Raw genomic sequence first — 21,173 nt, 5'->3', positions numbered from 1 at the left:
CGCTCCACCAGCTCGCTTGCATCGCTATCACCGAGATTGCTTGCTCTTGCTCTGTTCTGTTCATAGCGGCAAGGAGAGGAGACGGAACACTGTTTCAAACCATCCCAGGAGACCGGAGTGATATGATGGAGGTCGAGTACCACGGCGAGGAGACGATGATGGCAGCAGCGGCGGAGGAGGGGTGGCAGACGCCGAGGCGCGAGGACTGCCGCATCCCAGTGGTGCCGCCGTGCCCGGCGGCGCCGCCGAGGAAGAAGGCCGTCGCGCTGCCGGAGCTCGGGGGCAGCGGCAAGCGCCGGGAGCCGCCCAAGGGCGGCTACTTCCAGCCGCCGGACCTCGAGGCCCTGTTCGTGCTCGCGCCACCGCGGAGGCAGGCGGCCTCCAGCTGCGCGTGAATTTGCGTGCCTACGTGCGCGCGCGCCGGCGGCGATGGTCCGGCCGCCAGCGCGGTTGGTGAACCAGCGATAGCTAGTGTAGGGTGTAGGGGATTCAGCGCGGCAGCAGCACATCTTTGTTTTTGGTTTTTGGAGGAGAAGATGGGTGTGCAGGCATTTGTTGCTGTGCTTTTGTGTGTGTGATCCTGCTAGGACTTAGGAGTCGATTAGGAGTGGTTTTGGTAGACGTTGTGGCAGTGTGCAATCTGTACGTGTATGTAAGATTATGTAAATGTTCATGCAAGTTGCCGTGGGGGCCTTGTGTTACTCCCCCTTTTCTTCGGAATTCATATCTTCCTCTTACGAGAAGCACAAGCAGCTGAATTTTGCTGGCGATTGCATCTATGCTAGCATCGAAACAGCACAATTTTGTGGTGTGTCGTCGCATTTGTGGGATATGCTATTTCTGTGACGAATTTCAAATGAGCCTCCCTCGCGATGGCTACTTTTCCCCTTATTTTTGGTTTTACGAACGTTCGAGGAGGCGCCTTCAGAGTTCACCTTCAGGCTCAGAGACCGTACGGGCATGCTCTGTGTCATAGCTCGAGAAGAATCGAATCGGTCCGAACACCACAAATGGGCAGATAATTGGGCTTTATCTTAACTTTGTCGAGGAGGTCGCTTCTAAAAGCCCAAGCCCAAACACGACATCGTCCCCGTGGTGGATCCGTATATTCATCTTCCCGAAGATTTTTTTCCCTCCCTTTTTTTTCCTCACCTTCCCGTGTTTGAGAGTCATGTAAAACAACTCACACCTTTATATCCCTACAACCCTAACACACATCACCCTACTCCTGCTTCCTCCACTCCTACCGCCACATGCAAAACAACTCACACTGTTAGATCCCCACAACCCTAACACACATCACTCTACCCCAGCCTTCTCCACTCCCACCGCCACCCTCTCCTCCACCCCCGCCGCCTCCTACTGTCGCCGGCCCCACGGCCGGCGCCGTACGTGCGCCCCATGCCGCCACCCCTTGCAGCCCGGCCCCGCCGCCCCTGCAGCCCGCTCCCCGATGCCAGCGTGCCTCCGCTCGCCTCCCCCGTGCACCGCTGTGCAGCCCGACCCTGGCACCGCTCACCGGCGCGGGAGAAGAAAGCTTCCGAAAATGTTGGTTCAACTTTTGTCGGAAAAATGTTGGTTCATCTTTTTCTAAATTTTTTTATTCAATGTTTTCTAAAAATGTTGATTCAACATTTCTCATCCAACATTTTTTTTCATCCCCACGCTAACTTACCTCACCCAACATTTTTTTTCATCCCCACGCTGATTTACCTAAGGGTCCAACAAAACGGAATAGTTAGCTAGTTAACGCCATACAATAGTTGTAGCTAATGGGTTTAATTGGACTTTATAGTTATAACTCTTATACACCTTCCGGAACATAGATAGGGACTCCAAGCCAATCCTATATATCTTCCGGTAGCTCGTTAGTTATATGCCTTCCATTGTTTGTTTGAGATTCGTGCGCGCGCCCTTATCCGTCAGATATGCCCATCCTTCTCAACCCTAGCCCCTTTCTTCTCCACTAGACCTGACGCCGCCTTGCCTTCGGCCACCGCCACCCCGACAAAGGAGCTTCATTGCCCCGCCCGCAGCTGTGCGCTACGGCCGCGTGTGCCGTTGAGGAGCACCGCCGTTGGCCTCGCGGTCGAGGAGTTCCGACGCCAGCCCTGTAGGCACCTCGGCGGCGCTCCTCCTCGTGCCAATGCCCCGACATCCGCACGCGCTAACCCTGCTGCCGCCTCCCGGGGCTCGCCGGCCTCGCTGTCGCGGTGGAGGTTGAAGAAGAAGAAAAAATTCCCAAAAATGTTGATTCTTCTCTGGAAAAATGTTGAATCCAATTTACCAAAATGTTGAAGTAGTAAGTTAAAAATGTTGAATATATGTTGATCTATATTTCAGAAAATATTGAATCTGTTAATTTTAGATGTTGATTCAATAGTAAAAAAATGTTGAAACTAGTTTGTTACTACTAAGGGGGTGTTTACTAAGGGGGTGTTTGGTAACACTCCACTAAAAAAACAAACAGCTCCACTCCACTAACTCCATCTTTTAGCAGCTCCCTCCACCAACTTCAAAAAATCATGGAGTTGTTATACGTGTTTGACTAATTGTAGTGATCCAGCTCCAGAAACATGAGAACTTGCTGAGAATAGTCTATTTTGTTCCTGTGAATGGGTCCACATGTAATACTCTTCTATTTTCTCCTTTTCCTCTTCCTCTTCCTCTCTCTCCTCTCCTCTTCTCTTCTCAGTTTTAGACAGTGCTACATGTATTATGAGAAATTATCCTGCAAAATGTAGAACAATCTTGCTCATCAATCATCAATCGGAAATGATGATGAAAATGAATCTCATCTACACGAGCAAGCAATCAGCAGGCTTCAGCTAGCCTTTTCCTCTTTCTTCCTAGTCACAAATTGCAAGAGCAGCAACGCATGGGATCTCGCTTGCCTGCAGCCACACAGAGCTTGAGCTTGGCCGGCGTTCTGCAGCCCGCACGCGCTGCCCTGGGGGAGCTCGTCCCTGCCGGCCTACGCCCTGACCGTGCCGCCCAGGGGAGCTTGCCCCCGTCAGCCATGGGCACCGATCGCGGCACCTCGGAAGCTTCCCCCGCCAGCAACGGGTCCCGACTGCGGCGCTCGGGGGAGCTCGCCCACCGCCGGCCCTTTCCAGCAGTCGGGGGCGGCGCATTCTGGTGGTCGGGGGCGAGCTGGCCGCGGCGGGCAACAGCGGTGGGAGGGCGGCAGGGTCCAGCGGTCGGGGGCAGGCTGGCGGTGGCGGACGACGGCGGTCAAGGGCGGCGCGTTCGGGCTGTCGGGGGCGAGCCGGTCGCGGCGGGTTGAGCGATAGAGGGAGGAAATGACGATGGGAGGGGATAGAAAAATTAGAAACGAACCGGTAAGTTGTGTAACCGGTGGTAATGGTGGGTAAGTAAGCCCAACTCCACTAGGAGGTTAGAAACTTGTGTTTTTGGAGCACCCCTGAGGTACTCCACCAAAAACGTGGATCTGGCCCCTAGCTTCACCTTTTTAGAGCTGAAGTTGGTGGAGCTAGACGTGTTTGGCTGCAAGTTTTTTAGAGTTGGTGGAATGGAGCTAATTTTCATGGAGTGGAGTAGTGCCAAACATCCTGAATGGGTGTAATGGATTTTAAAGCTATATTGCTTATTTGGCTTATGGAAGCCATATAGGAGCCCCCGGATCCGTACACCTCAGATGGGCCGAGGGTAACCAAACGCTCAAGCGTTTTGCGGCCCATAGACGTTGTCGAGGAGACGACCAGCCGCGGCCGCACACCGCAGGTTCCGGAGTACTCTGGAATCCGCCGCCGCATCTACACGACGCCACAGCTGACGACGACGGGGAGCCCCTGCTCTCCACCGCCACTTCCGCACACCACACCCCATAAAAGCAGAGGAGGATCCACCTCGCAGCGAGAACCCTACCGATCTCGCCTGAAGCAATCGCCTTTTGCCGTTCGTCTCGCCTCATCTTGCGCAGCAGCAGCAGAACGGAGATGGCCAAGGACGGGGGCCCCGACTGGAACGGCCTGCTGAAGTGGAGCATCGCCCACGGCGACGGAACCAACCCGCCGCGCGCTCTCAGGTCTGTTTCTCGCGTCTCCGGATCCCGTACTTCCTCCCTTTTTCGCTCGTCCGGTGCCGAAACCCTAATGGATGATTAGTGTTCATTAGCTTACCTTAGTGTTCAAACTTCATGTGCTCAGTTACTATCATACTACTCCGTATGCTTTAGGAACTCAAATAAGAGACGTCCTTTACCTAATTCGTGTGGCTTGCCAAAATTACCGTTCTTAGTCTAAGTGCAGTGTGAGTCATGGTTTTGTATTACTGTAATTATTCATCTACTTGATCATAGTTTGATGCATATCATTAGAAAAAATAACAATATGGAATCAAATGTTACTGTTGTTCATATTTTCATTTGATCTGTTCTGCAGCGAGGAAGACAGAAAATGGTTCATGGAGGCCATGCAAGCCAACACGATAGATGTTGTCAAGAGGATGAAGGAGATCACTCAGGTGATGAAAACTCCAGAAGATGTCTTGGAGTCTCAGGGTGTGACCCCAGAGAACATTGAAGGTACCGTGTGGAGCATTCCACGCCACTTCCTAAGTCGATTCATTCTTTTTACAGACAAGAGGCTCGGCCTAGTATTCTGAATTGTTTACCTTTATGTTGATATGTTCAGCAATTGGTAGATATCTAATAACTAGTAACCTGGATATTTAACGCATCAGCAATCAGCATGCGTGCAACTCTTAATCCACAGGCAGGGTATTGTACGATTATAAGAGGATGTGGAAACACAATAAACAAATGCTCTGTGATAGTAACGATCTAGGCTAATTGATATGTGAAAAATATGCAAAAATAGTCAAACACCCTCAAGTCGAAGGCCATTTGAGAAATTAATGATTGATGATGTTTACTGTTGTTGCTTGCCTGTTCACCAGAATTTTAAATTTTACCATAGTTGTACTTCGAGTACGTTAAATTTCTGGAATAGCAATTTACTTGCTATACTTGCAGATATGTTGGATGAGCTACAAGAGCATGTGGAATCCATTGACATGGCAAATGGTAAGATTCGTAGTTGAAAATCAATGCTTCCTGTAAATGTTTATTCTGGTTATTATTCCGAATGACTCCACATATACAATTATTCAAACAGATCTACATTCTATTGGTGGGTTAGATCCTCTACTTGGTTACTTGAAAAATTCACATGCTGGCATCCGAGCAAGGGCGGCAGAAGTTGTGAGTACAATTGTGCAGAACAATCCCAAGAGTCAGCAACTTGTCATGGAATCCAATGGACTCGAGCCCCTGTTGACAAACTTCAAATCAGATCCAAGTACAAGTGCACGCACGAAAGCTTTAGGAGCAATATCCTGTAAGTATAGCTCTTGATCATAGCCTCAAAGGAGTATAATCCTTTGCTAGACTTGTGCTGTTAATTGCACACAGTATCTTCTTTTGCTCATGCTAACATAAACTTCATACATTTATCTTTTGCAGCTTTGATTCGTCATAACCAGCCTGGAATTTCTGCATTCCGCCTGGGAAATGGTTATGCTGGGTTGAAGGATGCTCTTAGTTCTGATGATGCCAGACTCCAGAGGTATGTTGATTATTAATTAACTAGGAGAGCAGGAATACCAGTATTTTGTAGGACTTATTTACAATTTGGTTGATTTTGAGGCATCTTCTTAAACAGTGTCTTAGAGAGTAGTATATAATTAGGGTAACACTTACAAAGATTATTCTTGAATCCATAGGGACCCTATGAACAAGCAGCCACATACTAACATAACAATATTAGCATGTTGTGATATTGTGCTCATGCGGTATTGAAATGTTCTTTTTCTGATGGTAGTGTGCAATCATCGAGAGCTTGGTGTACGGGATGCTCCTTTGCACTGAGTGTTTTGGAGCCATTTTATCTGTTTTACTGAACTTTAGACCAATTTGCCTTTGGTATTGGCTGAAACGTTCGCTGTTCGTGGCATTATTCAACTGCAGTGCTAATGACATCTGCTGTATCATTGCAGGAAAGCTCTCAATCTCACACAATATCTGCTGCACAACAACAAAGCTGACAGGAACATAGCTACAGAGCTTGGTCTTCCAAAGCTGATGATGCACCTCGCATCCAGCGATGATTCCTTAGTGCGTGAAGCTGCGTTAAGTGGTCTCCTCGAGTTGGCACAGGACAAGACATCCGGTAACACTCTACCCGACCAAGACAAGTTGAAAGACATACTCAAGAGCCGAATCGAAGGGATCAGTGCGATGGACGCTGACGACCTCCATGCTGCTCGCGAGGAGCGGCAGCTAGTGGATTCGCTCTGGAAGGAGTGCTACAATGAGCCGTCGTCCCTCAGGGAGAAAGGCCTCGTGGTGCTCCCTGGAGAGGACGCACCCCAACAGCCCCCACCGGATGTTGCGGGGAAGATGTTCGAACCACCGCTTCGTGCGTGGGCAGCTGCAAGACCTGCTCGGAAAGATGATTCTGATACCGGCAGCGAGAAGAAGGATGCGCCGCAGTTGCTGCTTGGCCCTGGGCCGTCCTCCAACTCCAATTCTTAGACTTTGCCACGCTTGTGGAAGGCTGAAATAGCAGACCTGATGGAAGTCTCTGACTTTTGGCCTGTGCAAACTCCTGTAGTCGTATTCTGATGACATGCTCTGCATTTTGTTTCAGAGTATGATTTGTGGGAGGTCGTTGGTATACTTGTATCCTCTGATGCTTTAAATCAATGCTACTTGTGAATTCTCTTTGCACGAGGGTTCAATCCTGATGCTTTTAAATTTTAATCGGATTGTTTTGTTGCGGTTACACGATGTTGAGAATTGAGATGTCGAAGAACTAGCATCTGTTCTCACGCTTTTCAGTTTAAGGATGGCCGTCCGATGGGTCCCGGTGGCCCGGTGCCGCTTGATCTGGACGGCTGGTAATCCTGCCTGGCCCGCTCAGTAGAAGGCTCGTGGCGAGCCATTCGAAAGAAAACAAATCCAGCTATCTCTTCTGCCTCCGGTCGCCCGGCTGCGCCATGGCGCTACAACTGCAGGCCGCCACTCCGCGTCCCCTCCCGCTCGCCTTCTCCAGCAGGCGTCCTGCTCCGCCGCCGCCGCCGCCGCGAGCCCTCGTTCGCCTGGCTATCGTCTCCAACCCCTCGTACCCCACTGCGCGCCTCTCCTGTCGTGGCCCCGCGCCACGCTGGCGGCGGGTGAGAGTGCGGGCGCGCGCTGGGGCCGGCGGCGGCAGGCGGAGGGAGTCCCCGTACGAGGTGCTCGGCGTGTCGCCGTCGGCGGCGCCCAACGAGATCAAGCGCGCGTACCGGCGCCTCGCGCTCAAGTACCACCCGGACGTCAACAAGGAAGTGCGTGTGGCGACCGCTGCCGCTTGCTTGCTCGCGCTCTTATCCCTTCGCGTTCCGTTTGACGAACGTTGGTTGTGACTCTGCTTACCGTTAGCTTCGTGGATTTTGTCGATGCAGCCTAATGCCCAGGAGAAGTTTCTGCGGATCAAGCATGCTTACAACACACTGATGAACTCAGAGAGCCGATCCAAGTACGCGAGCAGCAGTTCAGATTCGTCATGGTCCTCCTATAGCTCCAGAGAGAGCAAATCAACTGCTGAAGAGGAGCCATTCTATGGGTTCGGTACTGAATTCTCTCCCCTCTTGTGCTTTCATGAGCTGTGTTCCTCGTTGGAAACTTTGATGTGACCTAAAAGGTGTGGAGGTTCCAATTCTCTACTGAAAATTTGAGACCATAGTGGTTGTTATGTGGAGATATAAGACTTTTAGTCTAGTTCAACTAAATGTTTTCACGCCACTGGAAACTTGAGACCATAGTGATTGTGCCTTTTGCAGCGGAATTCCTTAAAGATCTGCAAACAGAATTTCAGAACTGGGAAGCTGGGTTGAATTCAGATCAGAAACCTAAAAGCCTCTGGGAAGAATTAGCAGTAAGTTCGCTTTATTCCACAATTTATTATTGTAACTATTGTTGTTGAGAATCACCATGTAATTATTTAGGATAGATAATTCTGCAGCTACTAGCTGTACCTTTGGGGAAATGTCATGTAAACCATCTATTGCATTCTGCTCAATCAGGCAATTGGTGAGGAATTCGTGGAATTTCTGGAAAATGAACTGAAGATTGATGACTCCAGCCCCAAGGATGACACTGGAAATGATCCATACACACAATTTGGAGGGCAAGCAAAAAATGCTAAGGATAGCAAGACAGCAACAAACAACTTTGACGATGGTGTTTCTGAAATAGAGGCTGCCCTTGAGAAGCTGAAGAAAGAACTTGGACTCGGTTAGACCATTGCTGGTTCTACTGACTTGATGTTTATACGATATTTCTTGTATGTATTCTATCTGCTGGTGATAATAGCTAGTCATGGGATCTAGTCGAAAGCTTATGAGCTTATACAAGCAGATTTCATAATTTTTTCTGGTTTCTACAAGGGCAGCTTGTTTGGAAAGCCCAATGGCAAAATTTTTATTGCCTTCAAAGTTTTTGAGTAAAAATGTTCTTTTAATGGTGGGGTAAAAAAGAACAAAGTTGTGTCCTGCCATGATAATTCAGGTCAAATACAGTTTTGCAGATGACATGAAGTGTGATCCTTTTGGTGAGACTTGGGTGACCTCATGCAATGCATATTTGTTCTTTATATTCCAGCCATACAGTTTGAGATGCCTTGAAACTCTGAACTTCCATGAATAAATCAAATATGCAGTATCTCTGTCCGTATTGCAGAATGCAGATTGAATGTGTTTTTCTATTCAGTTATTTACAAATGGGGTTCATGTGAGTTCTGTTTTGAAAAAGGAAAGGCTAAATCAAGAGTTGTATGTTAATCCTCTAATGGAGCCTGATCAAGCGACGACGCAGGTAGCCAACACGTTGAAGGCAGAGCAGAGCACATTTCATAATTCCACATGTCGTCTTTGCATTGTAGTCAATGACACTTCCATTATACCATTACTATATTGAATTCTTTCTCTGATCCCGCCTCTACTTGTGTTCTAAGACCTAACCCTATTTAACTGTGCTTTAAGACTTTAACCTGTCTTCTGTTGAACATTTTTAGCGTGTAGCATCTGGTGCTGGTAGTTTTCAGAATCTGGAGAACACTGTTGTTCATATAGCGACATAGACATTTCGGATATCACTAAGAAGATTGCTCTACATTGCATCGTGAAGAGGATATGCACGGAGAAGTTTTTTTTTTTGTAAGTTTTTCAGTGCTCCTCGCACAAGAGTTGGTCATATATACTACACGCGAAACAATTTCTATTCCAATTTGTTTTGGATTCCGTTTTCCATGTGCGCAGTCTTCTACTGCTAGTCAATCAGTGATAGCTTCTTATTGTGCTTTTCCGCTTGTTCATGCTGTAGGTGTTCCAAGTTTTTACAATGTTGTACTGATTGGTAATATTCAAATTCTTTTTACCGTGACATGGGGATAACATGAGAAATTCTTGAGTGGTAATGGATAGTGATCACTCTCGCCTGTTTGCAGACCTTTATGGATTCAAACGCGTTTGCAGCTTTCAGATTGTCACTTGTGCAAGATTTGGGGTTCAGTACGGTTGTTCGACATGATACTTGAACCGATACAAGTAGCGACAAAATAAGAAGTACGTCCAACATTGTTCTGAAATGGTAAATGCGTTGATGCAAGTAATTTACATTACAGATGGCATAACATTGGAACACGGTTCAGACTGTTCAGAGCGACATGCTCTAGCAACAACATGACTGAACAAATGGTTGAACGAACAAGAAACGGACAGCATGACTAGTAACATTTGAGGACTTCATGCAAACTGGGAGAAGCAGGGTACACCATCAGTTGTCCTAGATCATTCTGCGGACTTGGCGTGGGCGTGTCTCGCTGTCTTGCCCGTCACGATGGCTGCTGCCGGTCACGTACCGGCGACGGAGCTCGTTGAGCTCCTCCTGGAGGTTCTCGACCTGCTGCTCGAGGCACTCCTCCCTACTCAGGAGGTTGTTGATGTGCATGGTCGCCTTTTCAGGGAAGGCCTCGTCCAGCCACTGCGTGAATCCACAATCCCCCAGGATCCTGGGAAGCGGAATGAATCGAGGTCATTTGTAGATTTGACTACTTCTCTAATCTATAAATTTCTTCAAATAATGGCATGGGAAAAGGAACTAGTATAAGGTACCTCCAACAGAGGGCAGCGGTAGAGACGTCGGCCCGGGTCCTCCCTGTCCCAGCTTCCGCCTTGTTCACCGGCCACGGTGGGCTCTTTAGCGGTGGGAGCGGGAGCGGGAGCAGGCGCAGGGGCAGGAGCAGGAGCAGGAGTGGGCGCAGGGGCAGTTGCCGGGGCCGGAGCTGGAGCCAGAGCAGGTGTGGCGCTGTTCTTCTCGCCGATAGCGCCTTCACAAACGGGACCTGACGCCGCCTTGGCCTGCCACTGAACATAGAGTACCAAAGAGACACCTTGGCGCAATGACACTTCAAGAAATGTCCTCCAGGAATCAAGCCATACTATATCAACCGCCATGTTGTAAGCGCGCGCCTGGTTCTTGGGCTTTACAGGCACGATGTGCCGCAGCACAAGCTCACCTCGTCCACGTTGAACATCTCCAATATCCAGCGCCGCACTTGCTGGAACGACATGTACTGCGGCCCTAGCAGCTTCTTGTACACGACGCGGCCGGCCAGATTCCGCTGCACCCCCGCAGGTCCATTTGTAAACAAATTATCCCCATGGTATATCGTGAAGCTCTCGGTTATTGACATGCCTGCAGAAAAAAAAGGTATCAGTTCATTCACAATCTATAGCCTCGTAAGAGATGTATTTCCTAAATAAGGTTTCATTTGACCCATATTTTCTGACATCTGGTAGGCGTTCACCATTCAGTACATTCCTTCTAAATTTTCACCACATCCAGTGGCATTCCCCTTCCTTTACAGATGAAACATGCTTCCCTGCTTATGCAGAAAGCCATATGAAAAACAAACCAGAGCTACCTGTATCCCACCCAGCATGGGGGCACAAATAAACTTCCTAAGGTTTAGAGAAAAACAGCATGCCTACCATTTCATCATCTCCCCATTCTACCCTTGATTTGGGAATTCAAACACTGTAACTGAAAAAACTGCTGAAACCAACACCATCTCGATCGATAGAAAGACCCTAAATTTCGTTAGGCCCAACATATCTAGTTCAAGACACAAAATTAGGACCTCTCAGCCTCCCATATAAAATCCATCCAAACTGTGATGCCAGCTGTTGGGATTTATTATAGTGCGAAAATCCTAATTACAATAGAGCCATTTAATGTTTCATAAATCACGTCCTTAAAACCTACAGTTGTTGATTTCCATCTTAGGGCATGTTTGGTTCCTCTTGCTAATCTTTAGTTGCTAAAAGTTGCTAAACTTTAGCAAAAGCTGTTTGGATACTCTTGCTAAAAGACATTTAATGAGCTATAAAAAGACCTATCTACCCTTATTAAAGGTGCGCAGGAGGGGGGAGACAAGCAATAAATGAGGGGTATAGGTGCGCAAGAGGGGGGAGACAAGTTTTTGGTTGCTAAAACTTGCTAAAGTGCTAAACTTTAGCAACTCAACTTTAGCAAGTTTTAGCAAGGGTGTTTGGCAGTTTAGCAGCTAAAAGTTGCTAAACTTTAGCAACTAAGTTTAGCAAGGTGGAACCAAACACCCACTTAACCTACACACCCTGAAAATTCTCCATCTAAGAATCGACACCAATTGGTCAAATCCAACTAACAAAATACAGGTACACATACTTTACATCTAAGAATGCATAACCTAAAATTAACGTACTACTCCCTCTGTTCCAAATTATAGGTCGACCTATAATTTGGTACCATGAAATGTGTCCGAGAAGTACAGTACTTGTAACTCTAAATCATGAGACAAATAACGTTTTCTAATCTAATGCCTAATTATTTACCGGGGGTAACCTACGTGTCTTTTTCCAAAAAAAGACACTAATTCTCAAACAAAGAAATCAACGTGAACTGAACTCCCCTAGCTTCCTGGTAGGCGTCAGGTCTCCCAAATGCGAGCAGAGAAGAAGAGAGAAGGGGAGCAGGCAAAAAAACAAAAAAGATTCATTCCCATGATCCCATCCCTCAAAGGCACTTCCCTCCTGATACTGGCACATCATATCAGGTCCACATAACGAACCAAAGCTACCAACTCCAGCGAGTTCAACCAGTCACTTGGGGGAAGAATAAATTGAGCACGCCACTTCTTCCTTTTGCCCGGGATTTGTCCTACATATTTCCGAAATCTCACACGCACGGGCACAATCTCACGGAAGTTTCCCATGCGATTTTCACTGACATTCCCCAGCCAAAAAGGGAAGAGAAAACTAATTATTTTCCCCAACATATAGACCTAGCTCGATCTGCAGAAAGATATGCAAACATTGTGACCCGAGAGAACCATACCTCGGTGCTGCTGAATGGTGATGGTAAGATCAGCTCGTAGCAAGGCCTTCGGAACGAAATCCCCCCTCCCCGACCTCTTTCCCCAGCTCTCAATCTAGCTACAGTTCTCAGTTCATCTTCGCCATCAGCTCTCAGTTCATCTTTGCCATCAGCTGAGAACTGAGATGGAGTGGAGTGAGGTGTTTACTTGTCCCCATCTGCCCCCTGCAGCTTGCACCGTACCCATTGCGCGACAGCTAGTGCCTCGGGAGTCGGGAAACGAGCATCTCCGGGCCGGCGCCGCGGCCGGTGATGCCCGGTTTGACGGGTGGGGCAACGAGTGCTTTGCACTCTCCTCCGGCCAAACCAACCAGGCCGGCCCACGGTCCGGCACATTCGCCCCGATCAGCCCAAACCTGATGTGACCTGACCCGAACCAACCCACGCGAGAACCGGCTGGGCCGGTGCCCGATCCCTCTCCCCCTCCCTCTCGGCCAGGTCAACCAACCAACCCCACCCGGCCGGCTCGCTCCTCACCCACGTCTCGCCCGTCGCTCACCATCCCCAATCACCTCCACCTCACTGGTTTTCTTCCTCCCCGCCCCGGCGGACGCCGATTTGGGGGAGCCCGGCCGTTTCGCCTCCCAAAAACCCGGGTGAGTTCTCTCTTCTCTCTCGATCCCGCTCCTCCCACCCTTTCCCCCACTCCTTTCAGGTTCTCCTGGTTCGCTCGGTTCGCGCGCGCGGGGCCGCACAGGTTCATTTCGCGCGCGCGCCATCGGCTAATTGGGGGATTAGCAGCAGGACTCTCGATGAATTGCGTTCGAATCCAATTGCGCCGTTCGTGACGCCCGGTGGTGATGGCTGATGCAGTGCTCGCGCCCGGATGGAGAGGCAGGAGGGGGATGACGCCGCGGCGGCGGCCGGGGCGGGGGCGGAGGAGGAGGAGGTGGTGCAGATCGGCGCGCAGAAGCACGACCCGGCGTGGAAGCACTGCCTCATGGTGCGCGCCGAGGGCCGGGTGCGCCTCAAGTGCGCCTACTGCGGCAAGCACTTCCTCGGCGGCGGCATCCACCGCTTCAAGGAGCACCTGGCCCGCCGCCCCGGGAACGCCTGCTGCTGCCCCAAGGTGCCCCGCGACGTCCAGGACACCATGATGCGCAGCCTCGACGCTGTCGCCGCCAAGAAGATGCAGCGCAAGCTAGCCAACGCACTCCCGCCCGGCGACATGAGGCGATTCGCCCCCACCGACGCGTCGCCCGCCTCCGCCGCGAGCGGTGGGGCCACCGACAGCCCCATCCACATGATCCCGCTCAACGAGGTGCTGGACTTCGAACCCGTGCCGCTCGACGAACAGAGGCCTCCGCTTCCGGAGACCATGAGGGGGAGTGTCAGCAGTAAGAAGAAGAGGAAGATGTTGAGTAACGCCTCCACTCCACCACTTACTCCCCCGACTCTGCAGCAGCATGTTCCGTCTACTCCTCAGACCAATCCTCTTCATCAGGTTGTGATGGCAGTCGACGCAGTTACACCATCATCAGGACATTTCGGACATGCTGGTTTGGACAAGGAGCAGGTTTCTGTGGCAGTTGGGAGGTTCTTGTATGATGTTGGTGTGCCATTGGAAGCAGTGAATTCAGTCTACTTCCAGCCCATGCTTGAGGCTATTGCATCGGCAGGAGGGAGGCCGGAGGCGCTCTCATACCATGACTTTCGTGGTCACATTCTTAAGAAGTCACTGGATGATGCGACGTCTCGGTTGGAGTTCTTCAAGGGGTCATGGACAAGGACTGGCTGCTCGGTGTTGGCTGATGAGTGGATCACTGATAAAGGCAGAACCTTGATAAACTTTTCAGTGTATTGCCCAGAAGGCACTATGTTCCTCAAATCGGTGGATGCAACCAGCATTGTCGCATCTTCAGATGCACTGTATGAGTTACTGAAAAGTGTTGTCGAGGAAGTTGGCGAGAAAAAAGTTGTCCAAGTAATCACAAACAACTCTGAGATCCATGCAGCTGCAGGAAAAAAGCTAGGTGAAACATTTCCAACATTGTTCTGGTCTCCATGCTCTTTCCAGTGCATCGATGGCATGCTTGAAGATTTCAGTAAGGTAGGGGCAATCAGTGAGATAATAAGTAATGCAAAGGCCCTCACAGGATTTTTCTACAACAGCGCATTTGCATTGAATCTAATGAAGAAGTATCTGCATGGGAAGGATCTGCTAGTTCCTGCAGAGACTCGCGCTTCTATGAACTTTGTCACACTGAAGAACATGTACGGTCTGAAGGAGGCTTTGCAAGCCATGGTCAACTCGGATGAATGGATACACTTTTTGCTGCCAAAGAAAGGAGGGATCGAAGTAAGCAATCTTGTTAATAGTTTGCAGTTTTGGTCCTCTTGTGCTGCTGTTGTTCACATCACCGAGCCACTTGTGCATCTCCTTAAGCTAGTTGGTAGTACAAAGAGGCCTGCTATGGGGTACATTTATGCTGGATTGTACCAGGCCAAAGCAGCAATCAAGAAAGAGCTAGTGAGTAAGAACGACTACATGGCTTATTGGAATATCATCGACTGGAGATGGGACAACCAAACACCACGGCCACTTCATTCAGCTGGTTTCTTCCTGAATCCACTATTTTTTGATGGAATTCGAGGTGATGTATCAAATGGAATCTTCTCAGGAATGCTAGATTGCATAGAAAGGCTGGTTTCTGATGTGAAAATCCAAGATAAAATCCAGCGAGAGCTCAACATGTACCGGAGTGAGACAGCAGGGGATTTTCGTAGGCAGATGGCTATCCGATCCAGACGAACTTTACCTCCTGGTTAGTATTTAAGAATTTCTCGTTAACTAGTAATACACGCTAGTATTATGTTTTTTTTTGTCATGCAAACTTGAGTTACATCTGTAGGGTTATTTTGTTTTATCTAACCAAATGAGACTTTTCTGACAAACTTTACATTGTTAGCCTTCTTTCAATATTTGGAACCTAGTTAAATTGTGCTTCCCTTTAATGATGTTGTCACAATGTAAAGTTTGTTAAGTGATATTTAACATTTTGCCTTTACTATTGTTATTTTATCTTACAGCTGAATGGTGGTATACATATGGAGGAGCTTGCCCAAATTTAACACGTCTAGCGGTCCGTATTCTTAGTCAAACCTGCAGCGCTAGAGGATGTGATCGGGCGCACATTCCTTTTGAGCAAGTTCATGATGAAAGATTGAATAGTTTTGAGCGTCAGCGAATGCATGATCTCACCTTTGTACAATACAACCTACGGCTGCAGCAAAGGTAATGGAATCATCTTTTTGTATAGAGTCTTGCCATTATGAGTTAAATTTGAATGTGTTGCTAAAAAAACATGGTTTGATTGACCGATCTTATTAATAATTGTTCATAGACAACAGCGCAAGGTGAAAGCATTTGATCCTGTCTCAGTGGACTACGTAGACATAGTTGATGACTGGGTTGTGGATACACCTGCACTGTTCTCTGGCCCAGTTGAGCAACCAAACTGGATGGAGATTAATCAATCAGTCAGCCGAATCGCACCAAGGGAACCAAATGAAGATGAATTTGAATCCTTCATTGAAGGTACATCCACATGTATTTCCTTTTGTAGACTTTATCTGCAGGTAATGACAAAAGCTAAATATCAGACGTTCTAAACTTCCTTCCAGGAGTTGATGATGAAATGATCCAAGGTGCTGCACAGGGCATCCAGGAAGATGATGATGATTCTGCTTGTGGCTGAGGCTATAGATGAATGAACTAGTCAGCTAACCTGTAAGCTAATGTTATATGGATAGAAGCTGGCATTGCCTGTCGTAATTTTCCAATTAGGACCTTCCTCATGTCACTTGTACGTGCTGTCTATTTCGGTTGTTCAGATATTTTAGATTTCAGATACCTTCCCGTATCTTTCCCAAGTCCACTGACCACTGTTCTAAACTCAATACTTCTATTATAAAGTTTATGGTTCACATGCCACAATCTTCTTCCCATGTAAGCAAGTTGATGCCCAGCGAAAGCGACACCTGGGTTCTGATTCTTCACAAAAATGATGTTTCCATATCATTACTTCTTTTGAGGTTTATTTAACTGTTAATTTGAAGAGATTCACTGTTTCACCTACAATCCATATAAGGTTATTGTGGTCCACCACCCGTTCTCATGCACTTGTCATTTGCAGAGTCTTTTCTTCTGGAAATGCACCAGCCAAAAATGATAATTAACCTGATTGGTATAGCCGGCCTCGGCAGTTGGGACTTGATACATCAAACTTTATTGTTTTTGTCATCCCTACAAATGGCTGACGATATCCTATGTTCACTTCGAAAAAGATCAAACACCTCTTTGACTCTAAATCTATGACTACTTGCTTTCCTTTACAAGTTCCAACCACCGTAAGTAGGCACATGACTGAACTTTTTGGTGGTTTGGTGAAGAGAGAAGATGTCACCACTCAGCCGGAGATCACCTCCTGCTGCTCGTCGTTGGAGTGCGAAGAAGACGGCTGTGTCGTGACGGTGGTGGTCCCGGACGTCGGGAACACGGTGGCGAACTCGTCGAACGACTCGATGTATCCATAGAACAACCTGTTATTGTTTTCTAGATCCTTCGGCGGCGTCTCTGGCACCGGCGCAGCGCCTTCCAGTATCTGCACCACCTGCCTCATGCTCGGCCGGCACCGGGGGTCCGGGTGCGAGCAGAGCAGCCCGAGCTTGAGCACCAGCTCGACATCGGCCTCGTCGCCCTCGCCGATCTTTGGGTCCCTGGCGTCCATGATCCTCCCGGCCTTCCAGTGCTCGAGGACGAGGTCGACGAGCCCCGGCGAGTCGAGGTCGTCGTTGCGCTCCATGGGCCTCCGGCCGCAGGCCACTTCGAGCAGGAAGGCGCCGAACGCGAACACGTCGGTGCTCGTGGTGGCCTTGCCCGTCTTGCTCATCTCCGGCGCGAGGTACCCGAGCGTCCCGATGACGTGCGTCGTCTGCGGGTTGCTGCCGTGGTCGTACAGCCGCGCCAGGCCGAAGTCGCTGAGCCTGCCGTTCATGTCGGCGTCGAGGAGCACGTTGGCGGACTTGATGTCGCGGTGCACCACCACCTGCTCCCACCCCTCGTGCAGGTACAGCAGCCCGGCGGCGACGTCGCGGACGATCTTGGCGCGCCGTTCCCAGCTCAGCGCCGCCGGCTTGCCGGCGTCGAACAGGTGCTTGTCGAGGCTGCCGTTGACCATGTAGTCGTAGACGAGCATCAGCTCGCCCCGTCGCCGGCAGTAGCCGAGGAGCTGCACCAGGTTGCGGTGGCGCAGCCGGCTCATGCTCGCGATCTCCGAGACGAACTCGCGCAGCCCCTGCCGCGAGTCGTGGGCCACCTTCTTGACGGCGACCTCGGCGCCCGACCGCCGGAGCACGCCGTGGTACACGGTGCCGAAGCCGCCGGCGCCGATGATGTCGCGGAAGCCCCTGGTCGCCGCGTGCAGGTCCTTGTAGCGGATCCGGTGAGGGCCGTACTCGATCTCCCAGTCCTCCTCCTCCTCGGCGATCCGGCGGCGCCTTCTGACGAGCACCACGACTGCCCCCGACACTAGGAGTAGTACCAAGACGGCAACTAGGAACAGTGTGAGGATCAGTAGCAGCGGCATCATCTTCTTGGATCTTGAAGGTGGGAGCGGCGGGAGTTTGGAGAGGTCGAGGTCCGGCGCGCGGCCGCCGCCGAGGCGGAAACTCCAGCCAAGAACGTAGTGAGAGCTTGAGGCCGCACCGTTCGCTCCCGAGAACCCGACGTAAGTGTCGTCGGCCACGGCCGACGAGAGGTTGACGGTGTACGACACGAGCGGGACAGCCGGCCTGGGCATGCCGGCCGGCGACACCGTCACCTCCATGCGCATGCTCGCGCCGTCGTACTCGACCCACACCTGCTGGAGGTTTCCGCTGACCAGGCTGAAGTTGACGAGCCTGCCGGTGCCGACATCGACGTACGCCGCCGGCGTTGAGTTCACGGACTCCAAGCTGTTGACGTCGATGCCGACGTGGTTCTTGTCGATGTCCCTGAACTCATCGTCCCGCGCCGTGTCGAGCTCGACGGCGACGATCCCGCTCCTCCCCTGCCCCGTGTTATCCGACGTGTTGAACAGGCCGAGGTTCTTCCCCGCCACGGCTCCCGCCACGGCCGGCGACGGCGCGAGCGCGAAGGCGATCCCGTGGCCGTGCGCGTCCGGGTACCGCGGCACGATGGCGAACACGAAGGTGGTGGAGAAGGAGAGCGGCGCGCCCGTGGAGGCGTCCTTGAAGCGCAGCGGCGCCGAGTAGAAGCCGTGCCCGAACACCTCGTTCGTCTCGTTGGTGAGCTGCAGGAGGCCGGAGGCCGTGACCACGGCCGCGCCGCTGGTCGTCACGTTCTGGCGCGCGAAGCCGGCGGTGAACACGAACTCGGTGGCTGCGCCGGCCCCCGCCGCCGCCGATCCGCCTCGGGCGAGGAGGAGCAGGACGGCCACCAGCACGGCAAGAATGGCCGCCTCCATGATATGGAACGAAACGAGGCGTCGTTTGCTTTGCTTACATCTTTCTGTCGAAGTGGGATCCCAGCGTGTTAAAGGCATGTCCCGGTTACTGGTGCCCGGGTAGGGGTTGGTCGCGTCGTCGCCGATGCCTCGATCAGCTGGTGGTCCGGCGCCGTGCCGGGCGAGAGGGACGTGGAAGTGGACGGCATCGGAGGAGGGGCCAGGATGGGAGCGGGGAGCGCTCGGATTGGCTGCTCGCGGGTGATATCTTCACAGCACGACAAGGATGGGAGAGGTAGAAATCTACTGTACGACAAGTGTTGAAGAGTGACGTTTGGCAAGTGTGTGCTTGTTTTGGTGTTTGGGTTCTGCGCCAGCAGTGCACATCCCGGACCCATCCTTGAAGCCATGCATGGTATCTCTTTTTAGGCCAGCTATACTGCTTACGGGCTTCTTTTCTTTTCTTTTCTTTTCTTTTCCATACATCTGAATGTTCATGGATTGAAATCCAACAGTTACTAGATCTTCTTCCTTGGGCTTCTTCTTGTAGTTCCTTCTTCCTCCCGATGTGCTCACCGAGGAGCTTCCTCTTGCGTTGAGTGGTGCCCCTTACCGCCCTTCTTCTCTCATTTCAGGTGGATCCCACCACCGGATCGATCTGTCATCACTATGCTACCATACACCATTGAAATGAGTTGCGCCCACCCTAACCTCCTCATTGCCTGTTGGTCTCAAAGAAAATTCGATACCAAACAAATTCGTGAAAAATTCGATACCAAACAAATTCGTGAATAAAAAGAGATAACACTTGGAAGTTCTAAAAAACAATCGATTTTCCTTTACAATGGAGTAGAGCTCCCCTATTATAGTGACACATGAGCCACTTTACATTTCGAAATGTCCTTCCTCAACCACTACATTTCTAGGATATGCCATACATAAAGGTCATGGGGTAACGTGTATAAATTGAATTCCTCAATATGGTCACGTTTCTCACGCCTCCGTCCTTCCAACCTCGGGACTTCACCTTCACCAGATCGATCTTCCAGCCTCGTGTCTCCACCCTTGGCTTGAGATAGTTGTCCAACCTCGTGACGCCTGGTTCGTTGTGTTGCTCTGAGAATCTTGTAACCTCACGGAATCTCCCTTCAGGTTCCGTTCCTGAGTAAAGAGTAAAAAAGATGAAAGCTCGGTGTTCAGGACTGATTCCGAACACTCGAGGGTTAGCTCAGTTGGAGTTTAGTTATTAGTTACCAGTTGCCAGCTTCGAGTCCCTCCAGTAACAAAGAAGATGCGAGGGTATGAGTTTTACTACCAGAATAGTTTCCATAAGAACTTGCGAGGTTAACCAAGTTTTATTCCTTGACCAAGAACTTGCGAGGTTAGAGAGTTTTTACCCACGAACAAAGATTTCCAAATGGGCCAGGCCCGTTGGGTGGCTCGAGGCCCAACACTAAAAAGCACGGCACGAGCACGGGCCCGGCACGAAGTGAATAGTGCCAGGGCTGGCCCGGCACGATGATAGTGCCGGGCCTGGGCCGCCTCCCCGGCACGCTGGGCCAGCATGAGCCTGGCATGATTTTTGGACCGGCCCGATGTGGCCCGATCTAACTACCATATAAATGCAGAACCCTACTTATACTTTCAATTTCCCCCCATTTGACCATCCACCCGTCCGCCTCCCAGGGTCCTCCCACAGTCCCACCTTCCTGCTTGCTTGGCGACGGTGGTCGCCATGCCCACCGCAAGGGGCCAGCCGCCGTCGCCCGAGGCTGCCGCGGGGGGCCGGCCGCCGCAGCTGCCCGAGGTCGACGCGGGGGGCCAGCCGCCGCCGCCGCCGCCGCCAGGGGCCGACGCGGGGGGCCGGCCGCCGACCGTCGCCGCCCTCCGAGGGCAACTGGAGCCGGCCGCTGCTGCTAGTGCCGGGCCGGGCACTAGCACGGCATGGCCCGTCGTGTTGTGGGCTGGCCCAGCCCGATAAAAAGGTCGTCGGGCCGGGCCTGGGCTGCCTCCTCGGCACGCAGTGCCAGCCCAGCCCGGCACGAAAACCCTTCGGGCCTATTAGTGCTGGGCCAGGATGGGTTAGTGCCGGGCTAGGGCCGGGCGGCCCATTTGGAAAACTATGCCCACGAATGGCGCTCGAGGGTGTTTAGTTCTTTGGCGATCCCCAGCAGTGCCCATCCTCCGTCACATGCTACTTCACCGTTGTGGCCACCGTGGCCCTCCACTGCTAGGCTAACCTTCATTCA

The 21,173-nt window shown here is 50.9% G+C and overlaps 6 protein-coding genes across 8 annotated transcripts; 4 read left to right on the top strand and 2 right to left on the bottom strand.

Annotated features, from left to right (window-relative positions):
• The first annotated feature begins 34 nt into the window (after positions 1–34).
• On the top strand, positions 35–720 carry LOC117836736 (cyclin-dependent protein kinase inhibitor SMR5). The gene has a single exon (XM_034716219.2). The coding sequence runs from the start codon at positions 123–125 to the stop codon at positions 393–395; it is 273 nt and encodes a 90-aa protein (XP_034572110.1). The 5' UTR covers positions 35–122; the 3' UTR covers positions 396–720.
• A 2,970-nt stretch (positions 721–3,690) lies between these two features.
• Positions 3,691–6,806, top strand: LOC117840771 (uncharacterized). Of its 2 annotated transcripts, none has more exons than XM_034721304.2 (6): positions 3,691–4,048; positions 4,404–4,546; positions 4,997–5,047; positions 5,163–5,360; positions 5,486–5,588; positions 6,019–6,806. In XM_034721304.2, the coding sequence occupies exons 1-6, from the start codon at positions 3,960–3,962 to the stop codon at positions 6,554–6,556; spliced, it is 1,122 nt and encodes a 373-aa protein (XP_034577195.1). In that variant the 5' UTR covers positions 3,691–3,959; the 3' UTR covers positions 6,557–6,806. The 2 variants fall into 2 exon arrangements, with proteins under 2 accessions (XP_034577195.1, XP_034577194.1); XM_034721303.2 differs by having other exon boundaries at positions 3,696–4,048; positions 5,139–5,360.
• A 152-nt stretch (positions 6,807–6,958) lies between these two features.
• Positions 6,959–8,595, top strand: LOC117840772 (uncharacterized). The gene is made up of 4 exons (XM_034721305.2): positions 6,959–7,350; positions 7,468–7,633; positions 7,846–7,940; positions 8,089–8,595. The coding sequence occupies exons 1-4, from the start codon at positions 7,021–7,023 to the stop codon at positions 8,302–8,304; spliced, it is 807 nt and encodes a 268-aa protein (XP_034577196.1). The 5' UTR covers positions 6,959–7,020; the 3' UTR covers positions 8,305–8,595.
• A 1,022-nt stretch (positions 8,596–9,617) lies between these two features.
• On the bottom strand, positions 9,618–12,902 carry LOC117840773 (uncharacterized). The gene is given in 5 exon segments (XM_034721306.2): positions 9,618–10,073; positions 10,177–10,378; positions 10,380–10,580; positions 10,583–10,759; positions 12,440–12,902. Coding segments are annotated over 4 exon segments (804 nt in total). The 5' UTR covers positions 10,758–10,759; positions 12,440–12,902; the 3' UTR covers positions 9,618–9,847.
• Positions 12,903–12,938: 36 nt separating this feature from the next.
• On the top strand, positions 12,939–16,415 carry LOC117840769 (uncharacterized). 2 transcript variants are annotated; one of them, XM_034721299.2, is made up of 5 exons: positions 12,939–13,074; positions 13,292–15,243; positions 15,509–15,713; positions 15,823–16,016; positions 16,103–16,415. In XM_034721299.2, the coding sequence occupies exons 2-5, from the start codon at positions 13,305–13,307 to the stop codon at positions 16,174–16,176; spliced, it is 2,412 nt and encodes an 803-aa protein (XP_034577190.1). In that variant the 5' UTR covers positions 12,939–13,074; positions 13,292–13,304; the 3' UTR covers positions 16,177–16,415. The 2 variants fall into 2 exon arrangements, with proteins under 2 accessions (XP_034577190.1, XP_034577191.1); XM_034721300.2 differs by having other exon boundaries at positions 12,981–15,243.
• A 232-nt stretch (positions 16,416–16,647) lies between these two features.
• On the bottom strand, positions 16,648–19,153 carry LOC117840770 (L-type lectin-domain containing receptor kinase SIT2). Its single transcript, XM_034721301.2, has one exon. The coding sequence runs from the start codon at positions 19,021–19,023 to the stop codon at positions 16,888–16,890; it is 2,136 nt and encodes a 711-aa protein (XP_034577192.1). The 5' UTR covers positions 19,024–19,153; the 3' UTR covers positions 16,648–16,887.
• Between the last annotated feature and the right edge of the window lie 2,020 nt (positions 19,154–21,173).

This window comes from Setaria viridis, chromosome 9 (assembly GCF_005286985.2).
Source record: "Setaria viridis chromosome 9, Setaria_viridis_v4.0, whole genome shotgun sequence".
NCBI classification, from domain to species: Eukaryota; Viridiplantae; Streptophyta; class Magnoliopsida; order Poales; family Poaceae; genus Setaria; species Setaria viridis.
This window is presented reverse-complemented; position numbering and strand designations above follow the sequence as displayed.

What these genes read in the sequence shown, in the direction of transcription:
- LOC117836736 (XM_034716219.2), top strand. Translation starts at nt 123, where the DNA reads ATGATGGAGGTCGAGTACCACGGCGAGGAGACGATGATGGCAGCAGCG.
- LOC117840771 (XM_034721303.2), top strand. Translation starts at nt 3,960, where the DNA reads ATGGCCAAGGACGGGGGCCCCGACTGGAACGGCCTGCTGAAGTGGAGC. An exon ending in GACCCCAGAGAACATTGAAG is followed by an intron (nt 4,547 to 4,996) that starts GTACCGTGTGGA and finishes CTATACTTGCAG; the next exon opens with ATATGTTGGATGAGCTACAA. An exon ending in AGCTTTAGGAGCAATATCCT is followed by an intron (nt 5,361 to 5,485) that starts GTAAGTATAGCT and finishes TATCTTTTGCAG; the next exon opens with CTTTGATTCGTCATAACCAG.
- LOC117840772 (XM_034721305.2), top strand. Translation starts at nt 7,021, where the DNA reads ATGGCGCTACAACTGCAGGCCGCCACTCCGCGTCCCCTCCCGCTCGCC. An exon ending in ACCCGGACGTCAACAAGGAA is followed by an intron (nt 7,351 to 7,467) that starts GTGCGTGTGGCG and finishes TTGTCGATGCAG; the next exon opens with CCTAATGCCCAGGAGAAGTT. An exon ending in GCCTCTGGGAAGAATTAGCA is followed by an intron (nt 7,941 to 8,088) that starts GTAAGTTCGCTT and finishes CTGCTCAATCAG; the next exon opens with GCAATTGGTGAGGAATTCGT.
- LOC117840769 (XM_034721299.2), top strand. Translation starts at nt 13,305, where the DNA reads ATGGAGAGGCAGGAGGGGGATGACGCCGCGGCGGCGGCCGGGGCGGGG. An exon ending in CAGACGAACTTTACCTCCTG is followed by an intron (nt 15,244 to 15,508) that starts GTTAGTATTTAA and finishes TTTATCTTACAG; the next exon opens with CTGAATGGTGGTATACATAT. An exon ending in AACCTACGGCTGCAGCAAAG is followed by an intron (nt 15,714 to 15,822) that starts GTAATGGAATCA and finishes AATTGTTCATAG; the next exon opens with ACAACAGCGCAAGGTGAAAG.
- LOC117840770 (XM_034721301.2), bottom strand. Translation starts at nt 19,023, where the DNA reads ATGCCTTTAACACGCTGGGATCCCACTTCGACAGAAAGATGTAAGCAA.